Source organism: Mixophyes fleayi, chromosome 3, assembly GCF_038048845.1.
Source record: "Mixophyes fleayi isolate aMixFle1 chromosome 3, aMixFle1.hap1, whole genome shotgun sequence".
Classification (NCBI taxonomy): domain Eukaryota; kingdom Metazoa; phylum Chordata; class Amphibia; order Anura; family Limnodynastidae; genus Mixophyes; species Mixophyes fleayi.
Window position 1 is genome coordinate 168,029,718 of NC_134404.1, and position 26,259 is coordinate 168,055,976.

Genomic DNA, 26,259 nt, shown 5'->3' on the forward strand with positions numbered 1-26,259 from the left:
GGTAATACAAAGTCACGTATGGTATGTTGGCAGTTTTTTTTGTTGTGTTTGTTTTCTTTAATTAGTGTGGTTTTTTTTTTTGGTTTTTTTTTTAATAAAGGACATTCCTAGAGTTTTTATAATTGGTGTTACATGGTTACTGACTCATTGGCAGAACGTTTGCAAGAATTCTGGATCCTCCTTGTCTAATCTAAATCCCAATCTTAATTTCACACCAGTTCTATTTCATACCCGTCAGATATACACTCATACAGTGTCAATTATTTAGATTTCTTTACAATAGAAGAGCCTGGTTTTCTTGTACTTTTCACACTGGCATCCCTGGAATTGGTCTCTTTCTCCACACTGGGTTGAGTATTTTTATATTTGAACATTTTTTTTTTTTTTGGTAGCCAAATATATTTGCATTCATCCCCACCTAAGTGAAGGCTTTGTGCCATGCACATCTGCATTTAGGTTTGCCTCTAAAGTTGTTAATGCTTCCAGTATGCTTACCAAAACACTTAGAATGAACATGAACTTATTTTAGTATATTCCAATTTTGTGAAAATAACTTTTAAACACAAGCAATGAAATCGTATGTGCTCAGGTTCCTGAATGATACAGACAGCGACTGAAGATAAAATGACACCAAATGATGTGCATCATTAGATCAAAAGTTCTTTTTTTTTTTTTTTTTTTTAAAGTGTGACTTTTTTTGTGGTGAGGTAAGTAGAGCTGATCACAAGATCACCAAGCCTACCACAGTTGCAAATTTGTTGTACAGTAGAGCAAAACTAAGAAATCTAAATACAAAATATTTGTATTCTTGGTTATGGAAGAACTTTGTTTTCCTCTTCTTAATAATAATCTTAAGGAAAGTGCATTGTTAAGCAGTCATCAATTTAGCAGATCCACCATTTTATGATCTCTATTAGCAAGACTTTATACCCACCATTTTAATGTATTATTAAATAACTGCAATTTCTTAGTGTGCATTAGGTGGCAGTATAATACTAAAAATCTATCTGATCTATGCATAGTGCCAGTTTTCAATTCATTTGTGTATAGTTTTCATCAATTAGGAAAAAGCTGACATTTTCTTGTATAGAATATTTAGTTTTTGTTTTTTAATGCCCATAATTGCCATACTGTCATCATATTTGTATTTAGGTAAAAAAAAAAAAGTCAATTGGAATCTGTACACAGAATTTCTTTCACTGGTTCTTAAAGTATCCTCATTGGAAAGCATGTATCACAGTCAGAGCTGGATATAAACTACTAGCCAACCAAGGTCAAGTTGTGTATCTTTAGTTTTAAATGTGTTAATTGATGAACGTTGTTTGTCTTTATGAAGAATACCTAGCACATCTGGTCTAAAGCTATCCCTCCCTGGTGTTGTGTAGTTTGGTTCTATAGCATTGATCACTTCATTGATTTTATCTAATGAATTCTGATTACGAATGTTAGATTTGTGCCTTGTCATAAAGCGTTTAACCCTCCCATCCAACATGTGGACATTTAGAAACGTCTATTAAACATGGTAAAGCACACACAGAAAAACCAGGCCTGCCTTTGCAGTACTTTGGAGTATTCTAAAACACCATATGGTGTAAAAGCAAATGTTAGACTGAATTGAGCAAGTACCACATCATGTTATTATAGGGTTGTCCCCCATTCTTTTGTTTTGCAAAGTTACCAGATTTATTTTGGATTTGTAGCTCCTGTGACCTAGCACATAGTCTGGAAAGAAGTTGTATATGACGCGTTAAAAATGCTTTAAAATGTACATTTAATTTTCATTAAGAAATTATACATGTTTCTTAGGTTTTATATGGCCGCAAAGTCAGACTTACGAAAACAATATAACCCATCCATGCTTCTTTAACTATCCCCACTTTTAATTTAAACATTTGGTCAGAACCTATCACAAGAACAATCATGGTTATAAGTTACAGGGTTGGGAAAACATAATATAGCCATATGTATGGTGGGGAGTTTTTTTTGTCTTTTATTTTTAAAAAAAAAACTATATGTTCTTGTTTCTTCTACTTTTATTGTAGCCACATTTTTACTATACTACGCCCTACCTAAGCAGGAAAATGGTGCTAAAAATGAATTTGCAGAAACCTAACCTCACCTTAGAATAAATGGTGAATGATAGCTGAGTGGACATAACCTCACTCGTGGATGAGTCTGCTACATAGTCTGAAATACACAGTGCTCATGCTGAAGCATCAAAAATGTAAGGAAGGACCAAGCAGCATAAATTGCTTTTATCAGAATGGCTGCATGTAACTTCTTGTAGAAGAACTTCTCAGCTTTTGGTATCATATACCCTCCTTTGAGACTATAAATGTTTATTGAAGATCTTAAGTACCCCCTAAAGTGAAAATGTATGATTTTGTATAAATGTATTGCAAGCAACTCTTTGTCGTTATATATTTTAAATGTTTTTTCCTGAAACCGCTAAACCCCAGAAAATGTAATTCTGACAACTTTTGCTAAATATGTTTTTAATGCTCTCTAAAGTGTGTAAAGCATTGGACAAGTTAGGGCATACTTGCCATCTTTTATAACCTCCTCTCTGGAACATCCGGAAGGAGAGGTAAGGGGGCAAGATGACCCCACTGTTGTTGGGGGCCTGTTCTTCCAGGAGGACACCCTGAACTTTGGGAGCCTCCTGGAAATCCTGGGAGAGTAGGCAAGTATGCGTTAGGGCAATATCCTGATTTAACTTCAGTGTCTACCTTATTCATCATTTCTATTTTTTTTTTTTTCTTTGATTCTAGGCAAACTTAAAATTCATAAAAATTTACAACACTATTTTGGCAGTATAGATGTCAGCTGCAAGAGGAGCTATTAGCATTCATACTCTGGGTTTGGTTAATACTATCTTTGACTGGCAGGCTAATAACATATATAGATAGAGTGAGAGATATCGCAAGTATTTTATCCATACTTAAATAAAAACTGGTTTATATTAAATATTTATATACATATGCAAACTATAAAAGGTGGTAATTTTACTTTGGTTAAATAATATATCTTCTATTTCATTGAAAATAATGTGTTTAAAAAAGGGTTGAAATGTAAGCATATTTTTGACATGACCAGATCCTGTATGTAGTGATGTGCTTTCGTTAGTGATACAGAAAGTCGTATGATAAATATATAAATAGATATACTCACAGCCATCAGTACAAGTTAAAAAACTGTTTCTTTAATGTTGACCTGTCATCTCCACACAGGTGAAGGTAACAATTCTGTGGCCATTAATAGTATCGTACAGTACTGAGGCACTGCTTCCTATGATCTGACTTCTTTTCATAAGGCACTGGTTCCTACTGAAATGATGACTACATTGTCATGATTATTCGAACAGCCCATAAAATAGCTTCACTGTGAATGTGGCAAGTCTACTTTAAAGATTTTCTGTGGCACCTGCTTTAATTCTGTAAAAATAAGCACAGTTCACTATAAAACCTTTACAAAACATAAGTGGTGTGGGCTATCCTTTCAAAACAGTATTCATAAGTGTACTAATTATTGCATAGAGTCACCAGTAGTTGGTTGCAAGTGAGATGTAATTTCCTGCTCTGTGACCTGCTGATGATTCTTGCAGTTACAAGTCTGTTTTTGAGGATACCTTTTTAAACAATGTTTAGAAAAATATTTGAAAATGAGGTATATCAGCTCACAAAGATTGAGTAAGATACAGAGTCCGGAGGTAAGTACTACAAAGTACAGGAAAATCTTTTTTTCTGTAGGCTTGGATATGTAGCAATCGACAAGATTGGGACAAGGATCCATGTCGCACTTCACGAGCCGTGGAACGTTGAACCCACCATATAACTTATAAAACAGCATAAGGAAACCAAACTCGAATACTGTTTTGAAGATGAGGCTGATAACATATGTACACCATAAGCCACCATCCATGCTTCCTGGATCTTCATATAGCTTCTTCTTGTACCTCTTCTCTCTGTTTTCTCGATATGCGACATGGAGTACCACAAGAAGAGAGGGTGTAGACACCATTATTAGCTGTAGCGCCCAAAGTCTTACTTGAGAGATGGGGAAGAAGTGGTCAAAACAGACATTTTCACACCCTGGTTGTCTGATGTTGCACTCAAACTCCTTCTGTTCGTCTTTCCAAACATTTTCTGCCGCAACAACATAGACAAGAAGGCGAAATATAAAGACGACCGACAACCAGATCCTCCCAATGCTAGTTGAATATTTATTGACTCCACTTAAAATGTCTCGAAGAAAAGACCAACTCATGTCGCACCAGGGATATTATTCTGTGGAAATAAATGAATAATTTATAACATGCAAAAGAAATACTTAATATGCACTCATTTCTATTTTAGAAACAACCTACATAAAGAATAGTTGGCAACTGTCACAAAACCAAAGACAATAATCCCAGCTTTTAAAGATTTGCTTCTGTGTTTTAAAGTTGGAAATAAGACTGAATGCTGTTAGATGCATAGTTCCTAGTCACATGCACCCTAAAAATGTACTGATCTGGTTTAAATATAAAATAGTTTCTTGTAAAAGTATGGTCTGGGGTATAATATAATACTAAATACAAACAATTCAGCTACGAAGCACAAGATGGCAAGTTGTTCTATACTTTTTACAGGACACATTTTGAATGTTGCACTTCGCACAGCAAGTGCATTTCTAGGAGTACTTTCCCAATGTAATAAAAATCTTCAATCACACGAAAGTGACATATAATGAAGAGGCCTGATGTCCCCTCACTCAGGACTAATTTAAGCCATAAATGAGGCTAAACTTATGGGACAAACTTTAAATCTTTGCACCTTCCAAACATTTGGGTGCTTATTTAAAGTTGGCCGCATTTGCACCCCAAATGTATGTAGGAAAAGATGCACTCAAGAAAACGCGCAATTACATGCATATGTTCAAACAGTAGCATTTACGCTAGATGTATGTTCGTGGTACAAGTGTGTATATTTACGCCCCATGATAGCATAAAAGAAAGTAGACCTATGGCTTGACAGTGTTCGTAGTATTTTATAACGTCCATCCCAAGTCCTTCAATCCTTTCGCCACAATGTTTGCCTGCACCGAACTCATTTTATCAACCAAAAGTCACATTACCCTATTTGTACACTTAGCTCCCCTCTTCAACCTATCCCTCTACATTGGCTTTTTCCCTTCCATCTTCAAACAAGCGCTTGTCTCATCTTTCTTCAAGAAACTATCACTTGACACTACCTCTTCAGCAACTGCCCCATTTCTCTCCTACCCTTTGCTTCCAAACTACTTGAGCGGCCTGTCTATAACTGCCTGACCAACCCTCTCTCCACTCACTTTGGGGTTTCCAAAAGTTTGTTTCCATAGTTTGGAGCACACTGCCTAAAATATAAATTACATTTAAAAATTATTCTGGTCTTTGTTTACACTGCCGAAGGCATTGTCCAAATTGTGAGGAAAATCAAAGTGATTTATATTGAGTACAGAAAGAAACACATGCAAGTCTAATGTGAACTGTGTAGAGGGTGGTAATAGGATAGCCTAGGGAGGGTGAGAAGGTGGTTGAGTAATTTGATAAGCTTGCCTGACAATGTGTGTTCTCAAAGAATGAAGGTTTGAAGACTAGCAGAAAGTCTTCTGCGAGGGAGGAAATTTCGCTAAGTGGGTGCAGCCCAAAAAAGCCACAGGAGTAGGAGCAGAAGAACGGAGGTGTCGTGTGTGTGTTGGTGCAGTTTTGTTGATGTCCTTGATGTTAGTAGAAGTATTTTATATTTGATTTGGTAAAAAACAGGCACTTACAGTGTGGATCAGCAGTGGTAGCCAATAACCACTGTGTGCAAAATAGATTGTAGGGGGTGAGAATCTGATTCAGGGAAGTAAGGATGGTGTTGCAATCGTCAATGTGGGAGATGACGAATGCATGCAACAAAATTTTTGCAGTATCATGTGAGATGTGCATTTTCTGGAAATGTTTTTTTAGATGTATGTACCAGGATTTAGATGTAGATTGTATGTGGGGAACAAAGTGGATCACAAATAGGCAGCAAGTTTGAGGGGTATGATTTATTGTCATATTGTCACCCGAAGTAGAAATATCAGGTAGGTTATTTCTATTGGCTGGTGGGAATATTGTGAACTCTTTCTGAAAGATTTAGAGTTGGTGAGAGGACATCCAAGATGAAATGGCAGAGAGACAGTCAGTAACGTGAGACAATACAGATGGTGAGAGATCTGTGGAAGAGAGATACATTTAGGTGTCATCCGCATTGAGATGATCCTGAAATCCAAAGTAGCTTATTAGTTTTCTACGATAAGTTATATAGATAGAGAAAAGCAGAGGGCCTAAGACTGCACCCTGTCGTACTCCAACTGATCAGAGGAAGCAGAGAAGACTAGGATCCAAAGAAACGAACGCTGAAATTGCAGCAGAGGGATGTCCGTGAATTTTCTTTCCTGGGCGGATCAGTGTTGTGACCTAAATCAGGAATTTTAGGAGTTATGGTAACTTATGCCTTCCATTTCAGTGTATCTTAAACTAACTGAAATAACCACAAAAACTGCCAGCATCACATGTTAGCAGAATCCTTTTTTTGGGCTAGTGGGCTGTTGTTATTTGTTAACAACATTTGCAATATTACTAATCACATTTCACTAATAGGACACCTTAACGATAACCCCTTTGCCAATCCAGACATGCACTGTAGCACTGTAGGCAAAATATCATTGCTGCTGTTTAGTATTCGCATACACACAGACATGATCCCCAATCATTTTCCTCATATCAACCATCTGACCCCAACCCCCTCCACAACATTACTGTGTGAATGGATCATATAGCCACTAAGCACTTTCTACCTTTGCATTCTGGCTGGATCAATATGCAATAATTGGCATTTAACCTTGTGTATCAAACCCCCTATTGTCCTATAAATTGTAAGCTTGCAAGCAGGGATATCTTACCTCTCTGTCCATCTGTAATACCAAGTCTCATTTTATGACTGTGTTGTTCCCAATTGTAAAGCGCTACTGAATATGCTGGAACTATATAAATAAATGTTAGTAATAATAATAGTAGTCCAAATAATAAAAGTAAACCAAGACTTGATGCTGTGTGCGTCTGATAAATGTTGGTGCTGGTTCCTCTGCAATAGATAATACTGTAAATGTATTTACTTACAGTCCTGTATTAGAGGAATTTTAAGTCAATGAGCTTTGGAAGTATGCAAAGTATATATTTTGCATTAGTGCTAGGTTATTTACCTGTTCATTTGTTTCTTAGAGCTCAGCTACTGAATGCAATTTCGTCCCCTGGACAATGTTAATACTTATAAACAATTTAAAAATAGTTGTTACGTAAATTCATAAAAACTGACACTATCTAAATAAAATTATACAACTTGTATACAAATAATACTATACATATATTAAGAATGACCAAAAATCTATATAGTATTTGCTGGTTGCTTAGCTCAGCAGTTCCTAAAGTGTGCCGGTGGATTTGGGGTGCGGCAGCCAGGGCTGCTTGTCCACCGGTCCAAGGAAAAAAACCAAAGACCATACCAATCCGGCATCCTCCTCCCCCCTCTCTGTTCTCCTCTCATTGACTGTCGGGTGTGATGTCATCACGTCTGACTTTTTCAGTGAGGAATGGTGCAGACGGCAGCCTCAAGAAAGAAGACTTTAAAAAAAGGCCAAGTATAAGGTAGGTAAAGGAACAGAGAGGAAACAGCGATGAGGGAAAGGGGGGGAGCACAGTGTGATGTGAAGGGGGACACATTGTGATGAACGAGGGGGCACATTGTGATGATTTTTGCAAATATTGTTTTATTTTGTTTAATCTTATTCCTGTCAATGAGTGCTGTAAATTGTTCTTTGAAAGAAAGATAATAGAAAAAAAATATTTCCTTTTGATTTATGTGTATTTTTGCAAACAACTTAATAGGTATTTCTGTCCTGACCTAAATACTTATTACGTTATTTTGATCCAACTATTTAAAATAATTGCAGAGCAGTCCATAATTTTTTCGAGGCATCCCTAAGACAAACAACGAGTCCCTAAGGGTGCCACGAAAGTTTGGGAACCACTGGCTTAGGTGTTTATGGAAGTAATAGTTTTCATATGAACAAAATGGACGGATGCTAGAATAAGTCTCTCTCTAGGACATCTTTGATATACTAAGCCTGGCTTTTTACCCTGCTACCAGAGACTCAGAGGGGAAGTGGTACTGGCTGCTAGTTTTTCTTCGTTGGTCTAGTGGTTAGCACTTCTGCCTCAAAGCACTGGGGTCATGAGTTCAATTCTCGACCATCGCCTTATCTGTGTGGAGTTTGTATGTTCTCCCTGTATTTGCGTGGGTTCCCTCCGGGTGCTCCGGTTTCCTGTCACACTCCAAAATACATACTTGTAGGTTAATTGAATGCTATCACCCTAATCTCTCTCTCTCTGCCTATGTGTGTGTGTGTGTGTGTATTTTAGGGAATTTACACTGTAAGCTTCAATGGGGCTGCCCACCTTTTCCACAGTGTCCTTACCATACCATACCTCCCAAAATTTAAAAAGGCAAAATAAACCTTACCCCCAATCCACCCAAACACTCCCACTATCCACACAAACCACACCCACTCAGGGCCATCTTAACAACATTATGGGCCCCAAAGTGTCATGACAATGCATCTGCATTTTTATGGAAAATCCCAGGTCTATGTTCTACTGAGAACCTGAAAGGCTGCAGTACCAAGAACCAACCTTGGCTTTTACCTCCTGGTTGTTCTGCATTCACTGCAGTGGTGCATGATCTGTTATTAATGAGAAATCTCTGCCTATGAGATAATAGCGCAGAGTTTCTGTAGCCCTTTTTATGGCGAGACACTTGTCGAAGTCAGCAAATTGGATAAAGTCATTTCAATTAAAATCGAGCAAACTTGGTTGTCTTTGTCTGAAAAGATGCGTACGGTACGCTACGGTGTAAAAGGGCACGCTACAGCGTAAAAGGGCGTACGCAGCTGCAACACGTGGCAGCAACAGTATTTGGTCTTTTACCATACATTCACACAAACACGCATACTTGTAAAATAGTACACATTAATGGTAGTTGCAACACATAATCAGTTATGTCGAAATATAGTAGTATTTATGTGTTATAATATAAGTTATATGCACATTAGTGAAATATATGGAACAGGTTGAAGGAATCATATCGTGTGGTATCATAATAAACCTCTTAACATTTGCTACTGTTTGGTTCACTCTGCGAAGGAATCGCAGAGTGCATACACAAGTTATGAATGATAGGGAATTATGAACTACTTAAGACTAAGGAATCTTGGCGGGAAGAGCAGAGCATACCCCCTGGAGAGATGACCCCCTCTTTTGTATTCTTTAGGATGAACTAGCCAATGATTGACAACCCCTTGGACCTTCCTGAAACCTGTACCAATAGAAGCAAGCTATACCATCTCCATTGTATTACTGTATTTCTGTGTGCATATAAGCAGCAGCTTCACATCTAGTGTTCAGACATCTTGTCCCCAGACTTCAGGATTGAATGACTGCACACTGGATCCAGAGCGCTGCGATAAGTAACGGCTGTACTTATTATTATTTCGCTTGAATTATTCTGCTACTTTTTGAGAATAAATCTTTGTGCTTTGGAAACACAAATCGAGGTTTGACAATCGTTATTGGTTAGCGACAATACGCACTTAACACACTCCTTCTCCAAGGTTGCATATTTTTATTCCTTCGGAAGTAACTTCCGACTCAAATACAGGACAGGATTTTCCATTCCATCCTTCTTCTGCACCTTAGTCGACATCGATTTGGAGGAAGAACCTCCGGGGAAGTCAGCCCGTCTGCATACGGTTTCTGCTTTACGACAACTCTTGGCAGAGTGACAATGCTGTGTTCAATTAAAGTACGCCCAAGAATTGGGAGAGAAGACATCCCTGTTCTGGCATATCATTTCCTCAGTCTGTTGTTTCTAACAGATAAAGCTGGCTCTATTGGCACTTTAGATTTTTTAATGACACACTTTTCGATGACAGTACTCACTACCCGAGAAGAGGTGTCCTTATCATACCGAGGTTTAAGGAGATTAATATTGTATATTTGTTTCTCCCTTCTCCTCCCCAAATTGACGGACCCTGTAATTGACAGGACCGACAGCCTCTAGAAATTCTAGGACATCATACGGACCTTGCCAGTGGGTGAAAAGTTTGCTTTCCTGTATTGGGACCAGAACTTAAGACCTTGTCCCAAGGCTTGAAAGATCGAACTACAGCACTTTTATCATAACTTCTCTTCTGCTGCACCTGAGCCTCTTTTACATGTTGTGCAATGGCCTCTATCTTTCCCAGCCTCTTATACATTTAGGATACAAATTTTACCAGATTTAGCTCCTTTTGGCCTTGCTGCTCCCACCCTTCCTTTTAACATATCCAAGATACTCCTGGGCTGTCTCCCGAACAAAAACTCAAAGGGACTAAACCCTCCTGAGACTTGAGGTATCTCACGGATGGCAAACATTAAATATGGGATAAAAGTGTCCCAATCTTCTTTTTTTTTTTTTTTTTTTTCCTACTCCACGGCTTTCCAGGGCATGTGTTTTAATGTGTGCAGTTAAAGCGCTCTATAAAGCCGTCTTTTTGTGGATGGTACATGGATGTGTAAAGATCCATCACCCCTAACAATTGGCACATGTCCTTCATCAGTTTGGACATGAACGGAGTGCCCAATATCCATGAGAATTTCATTGGTAAGTCCCAAGCATGTCAACATCAATACAAGTTGTTTAGCTATGGAGCTGTACTTCATGTTCCGTAGGGGAACTGCCTCTGGATATCAGGCTGCATAATCAAGCACCACTAGTATATATTGGTGCCCTTGACCAAATTTCTCCAGTGGCCCTGCAAGGTCCATAGCTATACGTTCAAACAGAACTTGTACTATTGGTATTTGGATAAGAGGTTTGGGACAGGTTCTCTGACAAATGGGACAGGACCAGCAATATCTTTTTACTGCCATGTGTACACCGAGCCAGTAAAACCTGAGCAGAACTCGTTCCCTTGTTCTATCTTTCCCCAGATGCCCCCCACAGACGTGTATGTGCTGCTTTTAACACTAGGGGTACGTGAAACTGAGGAACCATTAACTATTCTACTTTTCCAACTGTAGACAACCAACTCTATACAGAAAGTTATGTTTAATAGCAAAATATGGTATACCTTCTACAGTTGAGGCAGCTTTTGCTACACCGTCCACAATTCACACAATTCGTCACAATTTTAAATGCATGTGCTAAAGTTGCATTGATAAGCTGGTCCCGAGCAAAGTCCTGCAAGGAAACAAATTTTTTATTGCGGACCAGTCCATATACTCGCCAACAGGTTGGAAGGGCTCATTCACAACGTCACCAACCAACGCTGCTCTGATTTCTTAGGCAGATCCTTTAAGACCGTTGTATCGTTGCCGGCATGTCCGGCCAGACTTACTCACCAAGGAATTCTTTAAACAGTGACATATCTGGACTAAGAATAAGTGGATATGGCAGTTTAGGCACTATGGCAGCCACCACCATAGCTGTTTTGGTTTTTAAGTGTGACTGGCAGAAGTGTTCTCTCGTACTCAGTTGTCCCATATATGTACAGGACCTTGATCTTGGGTAGCTGAGTAATTATGGTTTTGGGCTAGGCAGAGCTGGAAACCAATGTAAGCTCACTCAAGTCAACCAATGCCAATACAAGGTTTTGGTTGATAAGCACAGTCACCTGGAACAAGCAAGAACTTCCTGGTGTAACTCCTAGTGTAACAGCTTGGACAAGCAGGCCCAACATGTGCAACAGTCAATAGGTTCCATTAGTTTAGGACACTCAGACCTGAAGTGACGCCTTTAAACCGACCCTCTATCAGTAGCAGTTTTACCATTGGATCCTGTAGTAAGGATTGTCAAACCTGGCTTTTGACGTGGCTTTGGCTTTCTCACGAACACAAGTGCTTCGGTCATTTGCTATAAAGCACAAAACCTCTCTACCACTGTGGCAAGCTCTTCATAAGTTTGTGGGTCTGATTGTAGAGCAGTTGGTGAGTGCAGAGTATTTATGATATATATACACTTTTGAAGATATAATAAGTCCCAAATTAGATGTCATAGTGAAATATGGGAAGTTTAAAATTAGAGATGGGCGGGTCCGGTTCCCCGAGAACCGAACCCACCCGAACTTTGGGTATCCGAGTACCGAGCTGAGCAGCTCGGTACTCTCCCGCCCGTTCCGAATCCAAATCGAGGCCGAACGTCATCGTGACGTCGTCGGATCTCGTGGCTCGGTTCTCGCGATACTTCAACATTATAAATACACGCCTCCACAGCAATCCATCGCCATTTGACAGAGGGAGAGAGCAGGGTGTAGTCACAGGCTGATTAGAGCAGGGACAGAGAATACAATATTCTTATTCCAATTGCTGTAACAAAAAGCGCTAGAGAAGAGAGGAGGATAGAGGTTTATTTTATTTTTGTAATATTTGGTACTCCCCAGTGCTTTTGGGGTGTCCCCCATAACTGTGCATAAATATTTCTGGCTGTCAAAAGTCATATTTGTCAGCAGTATCTACCGATTATTTTTTGGCACTCCTCTGTGCTTTTGGGGTGTCCCCCGTAATTGTGCATAAATATTTCTGGCTGTCAAAAGTCATATCTGTCAGCAGTATCTACCAAATAATTTTTAGCACTCCTCGGTGCTTTTGGGATGTCCCCCATAATTGTGCATAAATATTTCTGGCTGTCAAAAGTCATATCTGTCAGCAGTATCTACCAAATAATTTTTAGCACTCCTCGGTGCTTTTGGGGTGTCCCCCATAACTGTGCATAAATATTTCTGGCTGTCAAAAGTCATATCTGTCAGCAGTATCTACCAAATAATTTTTAGCACTCCTTGGTGCTTTTGGGGTGTCCCCCATAATTGTGCATAAATATTTCTGGCTGTCAAAAGTCATATCTGTCAGCAGTATCTACCAAATAATTTTTAGCACTCCCCGGTGCTTTTGGGGTGTCCCCCATAATTGTACATAAATATTTGTGGCTGTCAAAAGTCATATCTGTCAGCAGTATCTACCAAATAATTTTTAGCACTCCTCAGTGCTTTTGGGGTGTCCCCCATAATTGTGCATAAATATTTCTGGCTGTCAAAAGTCATATCTGTCAGCAGTATCTACCAAATAATTTTTAGCACTCCCCAGTGCTTTGCGCTCAGAATGGATTCAAAGCAGTCCACATATGATCAGAATGAGCAACCAGGTTCTGTCACCAGTCCTGATGTTAGTGTTCCCAGTACGTCATCTGGCCAAGGCGATGTCAAACAACAGAGTGTTTCCAAATTAGTGCAAAAAACAAAAACCCCAAAAAAATTTACTGTATTGAAGCGAAAAAGAAGTGTAACTGAGCATAAGTTAAGTGACGATAAAAAAAAAATTGCAAGCATGCCATTCTACACACGCAGTGGCAAAGAGAGAATGAGGCCTTCACCTTTGGCTATTAGTGGCAGATCCCAAAAAGTTACCCAGCCTACAATTGGTGCACAACTACTGTTATGCGTCAAAGCCGAGCTGCAAGATAACAGTAAGGCATTAGAGGAGAATGTTTGCTCTGATTCACAAATGACAAAAATCCCTTTGGAGAGTCCATCCAACAGTGGGATGTCTAATCGTGAGCATTCTGCTGATGTGTGCCTTAATAGCCCGAGTGTAGCCGGTGATACCCAAATTGAGGATGCCACTTTGGAATTAGAAGAGGATGAGGGGGAGATTTGTGTAGGCGACGAGGGCGCTAATGAGGATGTTGATGAGGATGAGGTTGTTTGTGTAAGTCCTGCACTAGTGGCAGCAGTTCTGGCACGTGACAAGAAAAAGGCCATTGTCATGCCTGGGCATAAAACCAAAAAATCCACTTCTTATGTGTGGAATTATTTCTACCCAAATCCAGACAACAATTGTATAGCCATTTGTAGTGTATGTCAAGCCACAGTCAGTCGAGGGAGGGACCTTAACCATCTTGGAACCTCGTCTATGTTACGCCATTTAACGAGAGTTCATGGCAAAGTGTTGGGAAAAGCTGAAAGTTCTTCCCAAAAAAATACAAGCACTCCATCATCAGCTAAGACCCTCCGCTCACCGACATCCCGACGGCTACAAAATACACCCACCACACCATCCTCATCAATATCCTCAGTAGCGCTCGGAGTTAGCCCGGCATCCCACTTAAGGCTGGATGACTGCTGCACTATTATTGATTCCTCTGAAGAAAGCGTTAGTCCCACTGCTGCTGCTGTTGCTGCTGCTGGGGGTGAATCGTCATCCCAGAGGCATGTCAAGAAAATGAGCAGTCCTACATTTCAGCAATTAACTGTGAAACAATCATTTGCGAGGGGAAGCAAATATGACAGCAGTCACCCAGTCGCTAAGCGAATCACAGACGCCATGGCTGCAATGTTAGTGTTAGATCTGCGTCCAATCTCCACAATAAACGCAGCTGGTTTTTCACAGTTAATTGAGATTTTGTGTCCGCGTTACAGAATTCCATCGCGACACCATTTCTCCCTTAAAGCAATTCCACAACTATACCAAAAAGTGTGTAAAAATGTAGAGATTGCGCTGAAAAATGCCATTCTGCACACTGTCCACTTAACCACAGATATGTGGACAAGTGGAAGTGGCCAAACGAAAGACTATATGACTGTGACAGCCCACTGGGTTGGTCATTCACCTTCACCAGCAGGAACAGCAACAGCATGTACACCACTACGTAACATTTGTCACAGGCAGGCCACTCTTTGTATCACCGGCTTCACTAACAGGCATACGGCTGACAATTTGTTACGCAAACTGAGAGATGTGATTGATGCATGGCTTATACCACTCTGACTCTCCCCAGGGTATGTCATTTCTGATAATGCCAACAATATAGTGCGAGCATTACAGCTGGGTGATTTCCAACACATTCCCTATTTTGCTCACACCATCAACTTGGTGGTGCAAAGCTTCCTACGAAATAACCGTGAGGTGCAGGAGATGCTTTCGGTGGGCCGTAAAATTTCAGGCCATTTCAGGCATTCAGCCACAGCATGTAGGAGATTACAGCAGCTCCAAGAGCAGTTTAACTTGCCCTGCCACCAACTTAAGCAAGAGGTGGTAACTAGGTGGAATTCCACCCTGTACATGCTTCAGAGGATGGAGGAACACCGCAAAGCCATCCAAGCATATTGCACAAGCCATGACATTGGGAAAGGAGGGGGGATGTATTTCACTCTTGCACAGTGGGGAATCCTTTCAGTGCTGTGCAAGGTGCTGAAACCATTTGAAGTTGTGACGTGTGAGGTGAGTGCAGACTCTGCTAGTTTGAGCCAAGTCATTCCTTTAATTAGACTATTGGAAAAGCAGCTTGAGAAAATGAAGGAGGAGCTGAAAGCAAGCAATTCAGCAAAGTATGTTGACCTTGTCGATCAAGTACTTAATTCACTTCACAATGATCCTCGAGTTATTAAGATCTTGAACTCGGATCAGTACGTTTTGGCCACTGTGCTTGATCCAAGGTTTAAAACCTACATTGAGTCTTTACTTGAAAGTGAGCGAGATGTGAACTTTTGCAAGGAGCTATTGCTCAGCAAGTTGGCCGCTGAACTGGGCCTCGGCTTGACGACGTGTCTTCCTTCACTTTCTCAAGCTGCTGCTGCTCGTAAAAAATTAAATTTCCCAAAAAGAAGCAGGAAAGACACAGGGGGCAGACCAGAACAATTTAACATCTGGGCTGGTTTGAAGGATTTTTCAAAAAAATGTGTCACTTTGCCCATAACTCCATCCAATACGAGTATAAACATGCAATGGATGGTGGAGGATTACTTTCAAGAGGTAGTTGATATGGAAATGTCAGACAGTCCCTTTCCTTACTGGGAAGAAAAGCAGGCCATTTGGAAACCCATGTACAAACTTGCTTTGCAATACCTAAGCTGCCCACCCTCCAGTGTGTACTCTGAACGAGTGTTCAGCACAGCAGGGAACTTAGTCAGTGATCACCATAGAAGGTTACTTCCCAAAAATGTGGAGAAAATGATGTTTATAAAAATGAACTACATCTTCTACGAGAAAGGCCTTCACCATCCAAGACATCCAAGCACTGACTGTTCTCTAATGGCGGATTCAAGCGGTGATGAATTGATAGTCTGTGATGATGACGTACACACTGATGAGGGTGAGGATGAAGCTGAAGATGATAACGATAACATCTTTTTAAAACTTTCTATGTAAGTATAGGGTGCAATCTACCCCCAAAGAGGAAAGGGACTTGTGGCATTTCCATATCACGTACCATCTTGAAAGGCTGCTGTTAGGGCAATTTATCCTTAAGGGTAGGGTGTCATAGACAGAGTGACCCCAAACTGGCTTTGTCCATTTCTCTTAATATTGTACAGTCTATAACGGCTGAATTTTATTGTATTTTATACAAGTGGAGGGGGGCCTATAGAGACAGAAAGCAAACTGCCTTTTTCCATTTCTTTACATATTTAACTATAAGTGTAGGGTGTAATATACATCCAAAGACGATGGCTGCATTGCCAATATGCATAGATGGAGAGGAAGACAATCTGTTTTGTGTGTAGAATTAATGAAGGCCTACCAACGAAGAATTAAACTGTTTTTTTGGATGATTTATTACCTCAACAATTAGATTACTTATCTCTAAAACAGTTGGAGCACTAAATTGGGTTATTTTAGGCCCAAAAACATTGATTTTCCAACAAAATAGCAAAAAAAAACCAAACAAAACCGAATCCAAAACCAAAACACGGGGGTCAGTGACCATCTCTATTTAAAATATAGTTAATGTGCTTTAAGTTAGAAAGTGTGGAAGAAATATTCTGTTTAAAATATGATTTAATTAAAGCCATTGCTGGTTCTCTTTGTTCTTTTTAGAGAAATATCCCAAATCAAGTAATTATTATCTTAATTTAGATCTGATTAATTAACATGCCAGACCGAAGCAATTATATGAATTCTGCTCTCTCACTATGGTAATCATTATTTCCTTACTTGTACTTGTTCTTAGACCTCTTATCCATTCATTAGATGTTTCCTACAGATAGGTCTAATAGACATAGCTTCCCTGACATTGGGTATGATGTGGCAGGTGTAAACATTACACATATACTCTGGTATACAAGCATCATTGGTTGTTTATGGCAAGGAGCCAGAAAACGAAAATAGTTTAGACTCTTACAATGCCTGTAACTTGAGAAGGAAAGGTGGGTAGTGTCAGACTGGAATTTTTTTCCACAGCAATGATGTCAGTAAAAAAACAACAGCTGAAAAGCACCTTTTGTTCAAATATGTTTTTATAAACATCCATTATGTTGTTGGAGGATGTCACACCTTTAATTTACCTCTAGCAATCTGCTGTCAATTGCTTCTGACAGCTATTTAGTCCATAAATCAACAGTATCTATCTGACAATTTACCTGACACACACACATATTCAGTGCTGTTATACTCCAATCCATAGCTGCTTTTTTTCTGCATGTCAAATCTCACAATCGCCAGTACAAAGAGTAACGATTTTTAGATGAGGAAAGACCGCTCCTCAATTGCTCATGGAAATAAACTCCGCTATTCTCGGTCTGCACCTGAACAATGGCCACTGTGACACTACTCTTTGCTTGGTGTTTCTACTAAAATAATTATCAGTTAGAGGTTAAATATTCACCACATTTTCTAATAGTTTTCTCCATATTCTAAGGCTATAGGGGAAGCCTAGTATACTAATACAGAAGGTTCTGTTTTTGAGTTGTATAAGTCAGCAAATTGGATAAAGTAATTTCAATTAATATCGAGCAAACTTGGTTGTCTTTGTTTAAAAAGATGCGAAGAGCACACTATGGCGTGGAAGGGCGTACCCAGCCGCAACACGTGGCAGCAACAGTTTTTAACTCTTTTATACACATTCTCACAAATACACACATTTGTAAATAGTACACATTAGTTGTAGTTGCAACACAGTTATTTGTGTCAAAATATAGTAGTATTCATGTTTAATATTATAAGTTATATGCATGTTAGTAAAACATGTGGTTCAGGTTAAAGCAAAAATGTGTCATGTCTCATATCATTTTAATCCCCTATTCATCAGCAGTTGTTCGGTCTCTTCGTCGAAGAGATCGCACATTGCATACTCTAGTTAGCGATTTTAAGGAATAAATGTTTATGGTAATACTGACTATAAAATGCTAATAGACTACTTGAGACACTGGATTCTTGGTGGGAAAGTCGGAGCAGAACCCCTGGAGAGATGACTCCCACCTTTGAATATTTTGGTTTAAACTAGCCTACGATCTGCTACATCTTGGACCCTACTGAAACCAGGACCAATAGAAGCAAGCCACATCATCTGCATTGTTTTACTGTATCTCTGTCTGCATATCAGCAGGAGCTTTTCATCTAGTGAGCAGTCATCTTTGACCACAGACTTCAGACCTGAATGACTGTTCACATGATATAGAGCGCCTGCGATAAGTAACGGCTGTACTTATTATTATTTCGCTTGAATTATTCTGCTACTTTTTGAGAATAAATCTTTGTGCGTTGGAAACACAAATCGAGATTCGACAATCGTTATTGGATAGCGACAAAACGTGCATAACAGAGTGTGCTTCCTTTTCACTTCACCCAAGAGCTAAGTGAGAAGGCTTTATTCCCAGGTAAGTATGTGTTTATTTTAAAGGAGTGACTGACCTTTTTGGACATTTTTTTTTATTTACTTTTGTCTTTCTGGTCATTCCCTTTGTTTTAATATTCAGCTCAGAAGAATGCATTTTTTTGTTTTGTTCTATTGAATTTTATGGCTCTGGTCATGGATACAGCATTACAAGAGTTTACAGGAATCTATGACCTGTGAACTCTATTTGATCTATGGGACAAGAGATTGGCAGCTGGTGGGTGGTGACAGCCTCACAAAATATTATTTGAACTATAAAGAGGCAGTTAAATATTCCACTATTCACAAGCTCACTTCAATGGGATCTGTAACTGTATCAAATTCAATAATTGGATGATCCAGCTTATATGTTTTTGTTTTACCTTTGAGAAGAATATGGTAGCCAGCAGGGGTCTGGACCAAACCTTGGGTCCATAATATGTATAAAGGACATTCAGTACCTCTGGTTGCCAGTGCTAAGGCCAATTAAGTCGCCAGTTTCATAGAGAGTAAGTTTATAGACAAGGAGAGGTTGTAAAGGGACTCTAGGTATAACAGTACAATGTCAATATTCCATGTATATGAGTGCTTGGGTACACATTGGCCTGAAAAGTGGTTTACCCCCTGTCAGGATTTGTGTCGGAATATATATATAAAGGAGCTCTGTTTGACTATGTATCATTATACCATCTGTGCTTTTTTTTTGTTGAATATCACTAGTACCTCAAACTAATATAACTGTCCTTTTCAGGACTTCCTGAGCTAATAAACATCACTGCTCAAGGAACCCACTTTGACGCCTACTTGCCTGCTGTAGTTCCTGTGACCTACAGATTAGACCCAATCTAATCAATCGTTATTAGACTGTTATGAGGTTGGGATCCAGCGTCTAGTACCAACGCTCTGCCTGCTACCCTGCAGTTCTGGCCAGTGTGATAGGCCAGGGGGAACCATCCAACAGCAACCTGATCTTAAGGCAAGAGGTCAGGTATACCAGCAAGGGGGTACAGGAGCAGCGAGAGTTACCCACAAGGATACAGGTCTAGGTGCCCCTAAGGAGCCTAGTGGTGGCAACAGAAAAAGCCTACTCCTACTGCATTTGGGAGAAAGAAAGGGACGGTGGCAAGGAAGCCTAGCCGGTTACCAGCGACACACAAACAGGGTGGCATAGGCGGTCCATCCTGTCACACTCCTTTGTTAGCATTCCAGGAATAATGCCATCCATCTAGAGTGAAGCAGCTGTTGTAGGAGTGCCTCCTAGAAGCATTCTGATGGAAAACCAAGAGAATCTTTGGAACTCTGATTAATTGGTAAAGCAGTGGAAACCAAATTCTGTAAGGCCAGTGAGACGAATATTATTCTCTTTACTTGGTCTGACCTGATTTTGTAGAGAACCACCAAGAGGAGGTTTGGAGGGGAAAATGTATAAGGAAGGTATAATACCATCCATGGGAATGACAATGTGTCCATACTCCATGTTTCTGTTGACCACACTCTAGATATGGTCTGAACGATAGAAGGAATTGCAAAAAGGTCTACCTGTGGATTGTCATAGACCTGCATGGTTCTTTAGAAGGTCTTTGCTGTCAGAGAGGCAGAACTCAGAAATAGTCTCTGATGAGACAAGGGGCTAGATTTACTAAGCTGCGGGTTTGAAAAAGTGGGGATGTTGCCTATAGCAACCAATCAGATTCTAGCTTTCATTTATTTAGTACATTCTACAAAATGACAGCTAGAATCTGATTGGTTGCTATAGGCAACATCCCCACTTTTTCAAATCCGCAGCTTAGTAAATCTGGCCCAAGGAGTCTGTTTATTTATTCTGCTCTCTGGGTAAGTATTTGGCTGTTAATTGGATGTGTCTTGGCACCTCAGCCTTCCAGATCTTTAAGGATTCTCTGCAAAGGTTTCTTGACTTAGTACTCACTTGTTTGAAGTTATTGTTTGCCAATCTGCTAAAAATTAAGTCTTCTTTGAATTGGGGAGAGTTGTGATAATTTAGTGTGGTACTGACCTCGCTTATGAGAGGTTATGATGTTGGTACCACCTCCTCTACTTGTGGTGGAAACTGTGTAGGCAGCTACTCCATGTTTGAAGTGGTGGAAACCTTTGGAGTCTCAAGTTTGACCACTGGTTCTGAAGCAATGACCCTCCTTCTGAAAGGGCTTTCTTGGGTGAGTAGTGCCTCTCTTTCGATATGCAAATTATTTTCTAGCAGTATGTCTTAATTTTACCTCATCGATAAAACCAAAACGGACCAAAACTGATAAAATTCGTAGGACCTTGGGGCTAGATTGCTCACTCCAACTAAGATAGCCAACAAGATCTCAGAAGATTAAGATCTGACCAATTATAAGCACTGCACTGCTTATGGACCTGAGCATTGCCACTTTAAAAGCCATTAGGTTTTCTCTATATATATTAGACTGCCCCTCCTGTTACACCTTGTCGAGCATTAGAAATAAGGGACTGACTGCATCAGTGATCTGGAACTGGATCTTCCTATATGATTTATCAGAAAGAATATGTGGACACTGGCTCTATAATCAAAATCAAAATAAAGCAGTGTCAATGTCTGGGGCTACTAAGGCTAAAATATCTGGGAGACTGTTGTGATTCCTGAGGACTATGTCCTCTTCTATTTTAATGGTGGTACAGAAAGCTCATTTAACAAAATCCATTGCCTTATAATCGTGTCTTATAGACCAATTTTGTGGAATAATTTGGTAGGGGGAAGACTACACTCAAGACTTATCCTGGTCAGCTGTAGGTTGCTGATTTTAACCCTGTGAGTGGATGCCGAAGATCTGGCGACAGTCGCTGACTCCCAGTCCACCAATTGTATGGTTGAATGTATAACATCCCCCTAATGAGAGGAGTAGCTATCATTTTCCTTTTGACTGGGGCCATGGAGATAAAATGACACTGGATGACATGGACTGGCTCCTTTCTGGCTGGCACAACTGAGCAGATGTATCAAGCTCCCAGAGCCAAATTTGGCATATCTGTTAAGGGAAATGCTAGGAAATGTTGTTTTGCTCAAAAAAGCTTCCCCTTTTTTCAGAGAGAGACTCCACACTTTTTCTTATTGGATTCTGTGGTGGGTGCCTCATTAGTACTCCCTGATTTCTGCTCTGATCAGGGCTGAAAGAATATGGTCTTTCTTGTTCTGAGTCAGATAAAAGTGAGGACTCTGGGAGTCTCTCCCAGCATCTCCATGGCATTTTTTTCATTGGTGAGCCCTTTCTAAGGAACCTCACTTTTATGGTAATGTGCACTTCGCAGTGTTTAAGGTCTTCATAGAAACGGCTAGAGGAGAGAAATTGCTACTATTGGTGCCAGCAATTCACATAGTGTCTGCCATCTTCCCCACTGACAGAAAAACCTGACAGGCTTAGCATAACGGATCTTGGCAGTTGGTTTTGCTAATCAAGTGACTCCATGATTAGATCTATCTGATATAAAAAAAAAATATATGTTTCACATAATTCTTTCATGTCAGCGTGTTCTTTGAGAGTCTGTCAACACACACTAGCTGTTGCTAGGAGGCAAGCCCTCCAGAAGATTGTTGTTCAATCAGAGAATTTTAATCTGTGCTTTGCAAATTACACTTACGACTGCCTACGACTTGAGAGGTGGACCTGGAGAGGGAGGGGAAGATGAACGTAGGCAATGTACAGTAAAACCGTGTCGAGGGCATGCTGACACAGATGCTGCCAATTCAAGTCCTGGGTTTTTCTTAAGTACATTCTTTTTAGCTGTATCATTTGCACCAGCTACAGATTATGTGTAAGTGCTCTGATGTGACCTTTTAGGTTATACATGTTTGTGCAGATTGCGTCCGAACATTAATCAAGCCCTCTATGTTTTAGACCATGGAGTGCCTTGAAGTTAAAGTTAAACACTACAAGAAAATACGAACTCCAGGAAACCAGATCAAGGCAGTAGCATTTTGAGGCACAAGTTGTAACCTATTTGCCATGAACAGAGCACTCATAGAATATGATATACTGGTGCACAGTTGTGTGGATGACAACAAAGCAGCAATCTTGTTCAAACAATGAATTTAGAAGATTCTAGTGCTCAAGAAAAAATGGGTATTACATTTCCATCAAAGTCTTGTTTCTTCCCATGATATTATTTTTTTATGAGAGTTTCATTCTGATGTAACCAGCATCAGTTGATCTTACTGAGAACAAGAATGTCTGGGAATTGTAATGTCTTCCTTCTTCCAAAGTGAAACTGCATGAATGCCAACATTTCAGAGCAGAGGGTGTGACTGTTACATTTGTCCATAGCTAATAACTGCACAGTTAGGTCATTTATTTAGTCCCTCTAATTCAGGGTTTTCATCTGAAGCTTATGATGGACAATAGGTCTCCAGTAGCTGATGCCCAAGCATTGGGCATCAGCATATTTCATTGGTGGGGTAGATCTTAGTCTTGATAGAACAGACTTTTTATGCTCAAGTGACTGGACCCAATCTACATAGCAAACAGGATGCACACAGCAAAATGCCTTAGATTTGCAACAGTGTAGCTAGATGGTCTGCCAAGCACACCTCAAGGTACACAGTTATCCTCCACGTGTGCTTAACATTGTGGAGAGAAGGAAAATTCTGAAGAGGTACACTGTGCATAAATGTAAAGATCACCCTCAAAGTCCAACTTCCTACCCTTTTACAACTCTGCCATTTTATTCTGCAAACAAATGTAACTCTTTGGCTGACATTTAGGTGCATATGTCCAAACTGAGACACTCAGCGTCGCCAAAAAGGATTTTGTAATGCACCTCGGCCAATTTGCATGTCTTAAATTAGGACAATAAGGGAAGAAAGCTACAAGATTTTCAAATATTGCCATGGAATGTGATCTTGAAATAAGCAGGAAATATTTTCTAATTTGTTGTCGGTATGAATAACATGCGCAGCACTTCACCCACCACCGATTCACATTCCTCCAAAAAATTGTACAATTAAACTGTTCAAGCTTGATGCACACACAGACAAAGCCAACTTGGATAAAGCATATATATCTTCCAGACACCCCTTGAGACATTTCCAGTCTGCCTATTATAGTAAATTACACTATTTTATTCAGACTGGTTGTTTTGGTGCAACCTAAGTTTAATATAGTTGCAAAGACGTTAATTTTTCAAGGTGACATGTTAGGTGTAGAAACAATTGGTGATACTTTTACATTCGGCTGCATTATATGTTTCAGGATTTTCATTTTCCAATATATGTTTTAAACATACACATGCTCATTATGATCTTTAGTGCAAGAAAACAGGAGAAAGGTGGGAAAGGAGTACCCAGTACAACTAGAGTTGATCAATGACTATTCCTGATTTGTAAGAGATGTTCTGCAAACTATATGAACATGTTTAAAAGGTTAGGTATAACAGGGCTATAGATATTTTGAGAGGTAATAAACGATCGTTAAAATATTGGATCTCTCTTTAAAATCTAAACAGCTAATAATCAATGTTACTAAACACAAAGATGCAATTCTTGATCTGTTTCAATTACTGCATTGTTCTCTGTCACTGCTATAAGCAGCAAGGACTAGTGATAACAGTGAATACAAATGAGGATTCCACAAAGACATTCACTTATTTTTCTTACTTTAGCAACATCACTGTTAACTCTCCCTGACAAAAGCAAACAGTCTTGTATGACGATGTATACCATACAGCATCATCTATAAACCTAAAGCGTAATGCATAGTGATTCATCAATGCAGTGGAAAGAGCATTTATAAAATGAATGACAGGCAAATTATTCAACAAAATAAGTATATATATAAGAAATAACGTACATTCTGAATGCTTCACATTCAGTACAATTAACACACCGTTGTGTATTACATGCTGAACACAATATAGTGTCATATCTTCATGCCAATATCTGTCCTACTAAATTCCCAATTGATTGCACATATGTAAATAAATATACAACAATACAAGTTAAATGTAAAAAGATGAGCAATAACCTACCTGTAGTGTGGAAGAAGATATAGATTTTACAGCAAGCTAAATGCATAAAAAATTTATACCAATGCCATTTCCTATGAGTTTTACAGAGCACGACTGCTGTCACCAAGGGAAGTCAAACGAGTGTAACCTGATCATTTGTTTTGTGTATTAGTCAGATGAGAACACCTCTACTGTTACGAAAGAGCATAAACAAGAGGCAGTGTCACCATCGTAACTTATTGTCACATATTTAGTATACAAATAAAACCCGCACTGACAATAAACTCAGCTTGGGCTACATAACAGGTTTTAGAGAGCTAGAGAGAGACAGTGTTTTTGTTTTATTTGGAATAGCCCTACTGTTTTGCCGATAGCAGATAAAAGTTAATTAATCATATTACTTGCTTACATGTAGAACATTCTAAAATGTATTTAATGTGATGTAAAATACGTTCATGTCAAAAAATACAAAATGTTATAGGAGTGAGACCTTTTTTTTGGCTAACCAAAATAAAATATTAAATTTGCTAGCTTTCAGAGCACAGAGGCCCCTTCATCAGGCTAGTAGTTTACAAATGAATGACTGAGAAAAGGCCACAACATTTAAGAGATGTTACATCAATCAATTTGTACAGGAGTGGGGGGGGGGGAGGGGGTGATACATCATTAGGATAAGATAAGATAATAAAACGTGAGTCCAGTTTGTCCTCATTTTTTTTTTCACTGGATTTTCTTGTTGCATATCAACTTGTGATGTGATATCTGTTTTGTCCATAAAATAATTCCTTTAGCCACAATCTTCAAAAGAATTCTTCCACATCACTGCAATGAGCAGTGTCGAGTGGTTTTGTGGGACAGAATGTAAGTCCTCTGGATAAAACACTCTTTGCCACTGTGCTTGGCTCATACTGTATTAGGATCTACCAATCAAATCAGACCATGGTATAAAAGGCCATGTTTGTGATGTGGTCTGTATCAGGTGAATTGTTGCTTTATTATAGGGGCACGCCCATACAGTCTGCAAAATCAAGGCTAAAACTATCAGTAATATTTACATTGCCTCCCGAAAAATATTATATTTACCTTTTCATCGGCACATAAAGGATAAGTGCAATATGGTATAAAACATATTTATTGCACTGTACAGGTAAAAAAAACCTAGAGGGTGCATAGCATGGTAGAAGGTAAATACTATACAGAGCCCTTATCTGTTGATAACAGTACAATACAGAGCCAATATTCTGGCTCCCATTGGGCTGACAAGGATTGGAGACTGTGAAAAGGGCTTTTATATATCAGCCATCATCTTCTCCTTACTTGCCACTCATGCTCTGTGGGTCTGTTTGACAGTGTGTGCATCATCATCATCATCATCATTTATTTATATGGCGCCACTAATTCCGCATTGTCTTAAAACATTCCTGGCAATTAACTACATTTTCACTGATCTTGTGGAGCCCTGAGAACTGCTCACTAAAACAGTTTTTTACCAGGGCCTGACCATTTTTGTAGCATAGCATCGTAAAACGTTCATCATTAATAAAATGGTCACTAATATGGG

At 39.4% G+C, this 26,259-nt stretch overlaps 1 protein-coding gene across 2 annotated transcripts; it reads right to left on the reverse strand.

Moving 5' to 3' along the window:
- Positions 1-1,985: 1,985 nt before the first annotated feature.
- Positions 1,986-24,825, reverse strand: GJB7 (gap junction protein beta 7). Of its 2 annotated transcripts, none has more exons than XM_075202739.1 (2): positions 24,720-24,825; positions 1,986-4,286 (listed from the first exon to the last, which is right to left on the reverse strand). In XM_075202739.1, exon 2 carries the CDS (start codon positions 4,264-4,266, stop codon positions 3,526-3,528), a length of 741 nt encoding a protein of 246 aa, XP_075058840.1. In that variant the 5' UTR covers positions 4,267-4,286; positions 24,720-24,825; the 3' UTR covers positions 1,986-3,525. The 2 variants fall into 2 exon arrangements, with proteins under 2 accessions (XP_075058840.1, XP_075058841.1); XM_075202740.1 differs by lacking the exon at positions 24,720-24,825 and adding an exon at positions 11,215-11,318.
- Positions 24,826-26,259: the final 1,434 nt, after the last annotated feature.

Bases quoted from the DNA above. Each gene is read 5' to 3' on its own strand.
- GJB7 (XM_075202739.1), bottom strand. From the start codon at position 4,266: ATGAGTTGGTCTTTTCTTCGAGACATTTTAAGTGGAGTCAATAAATAT.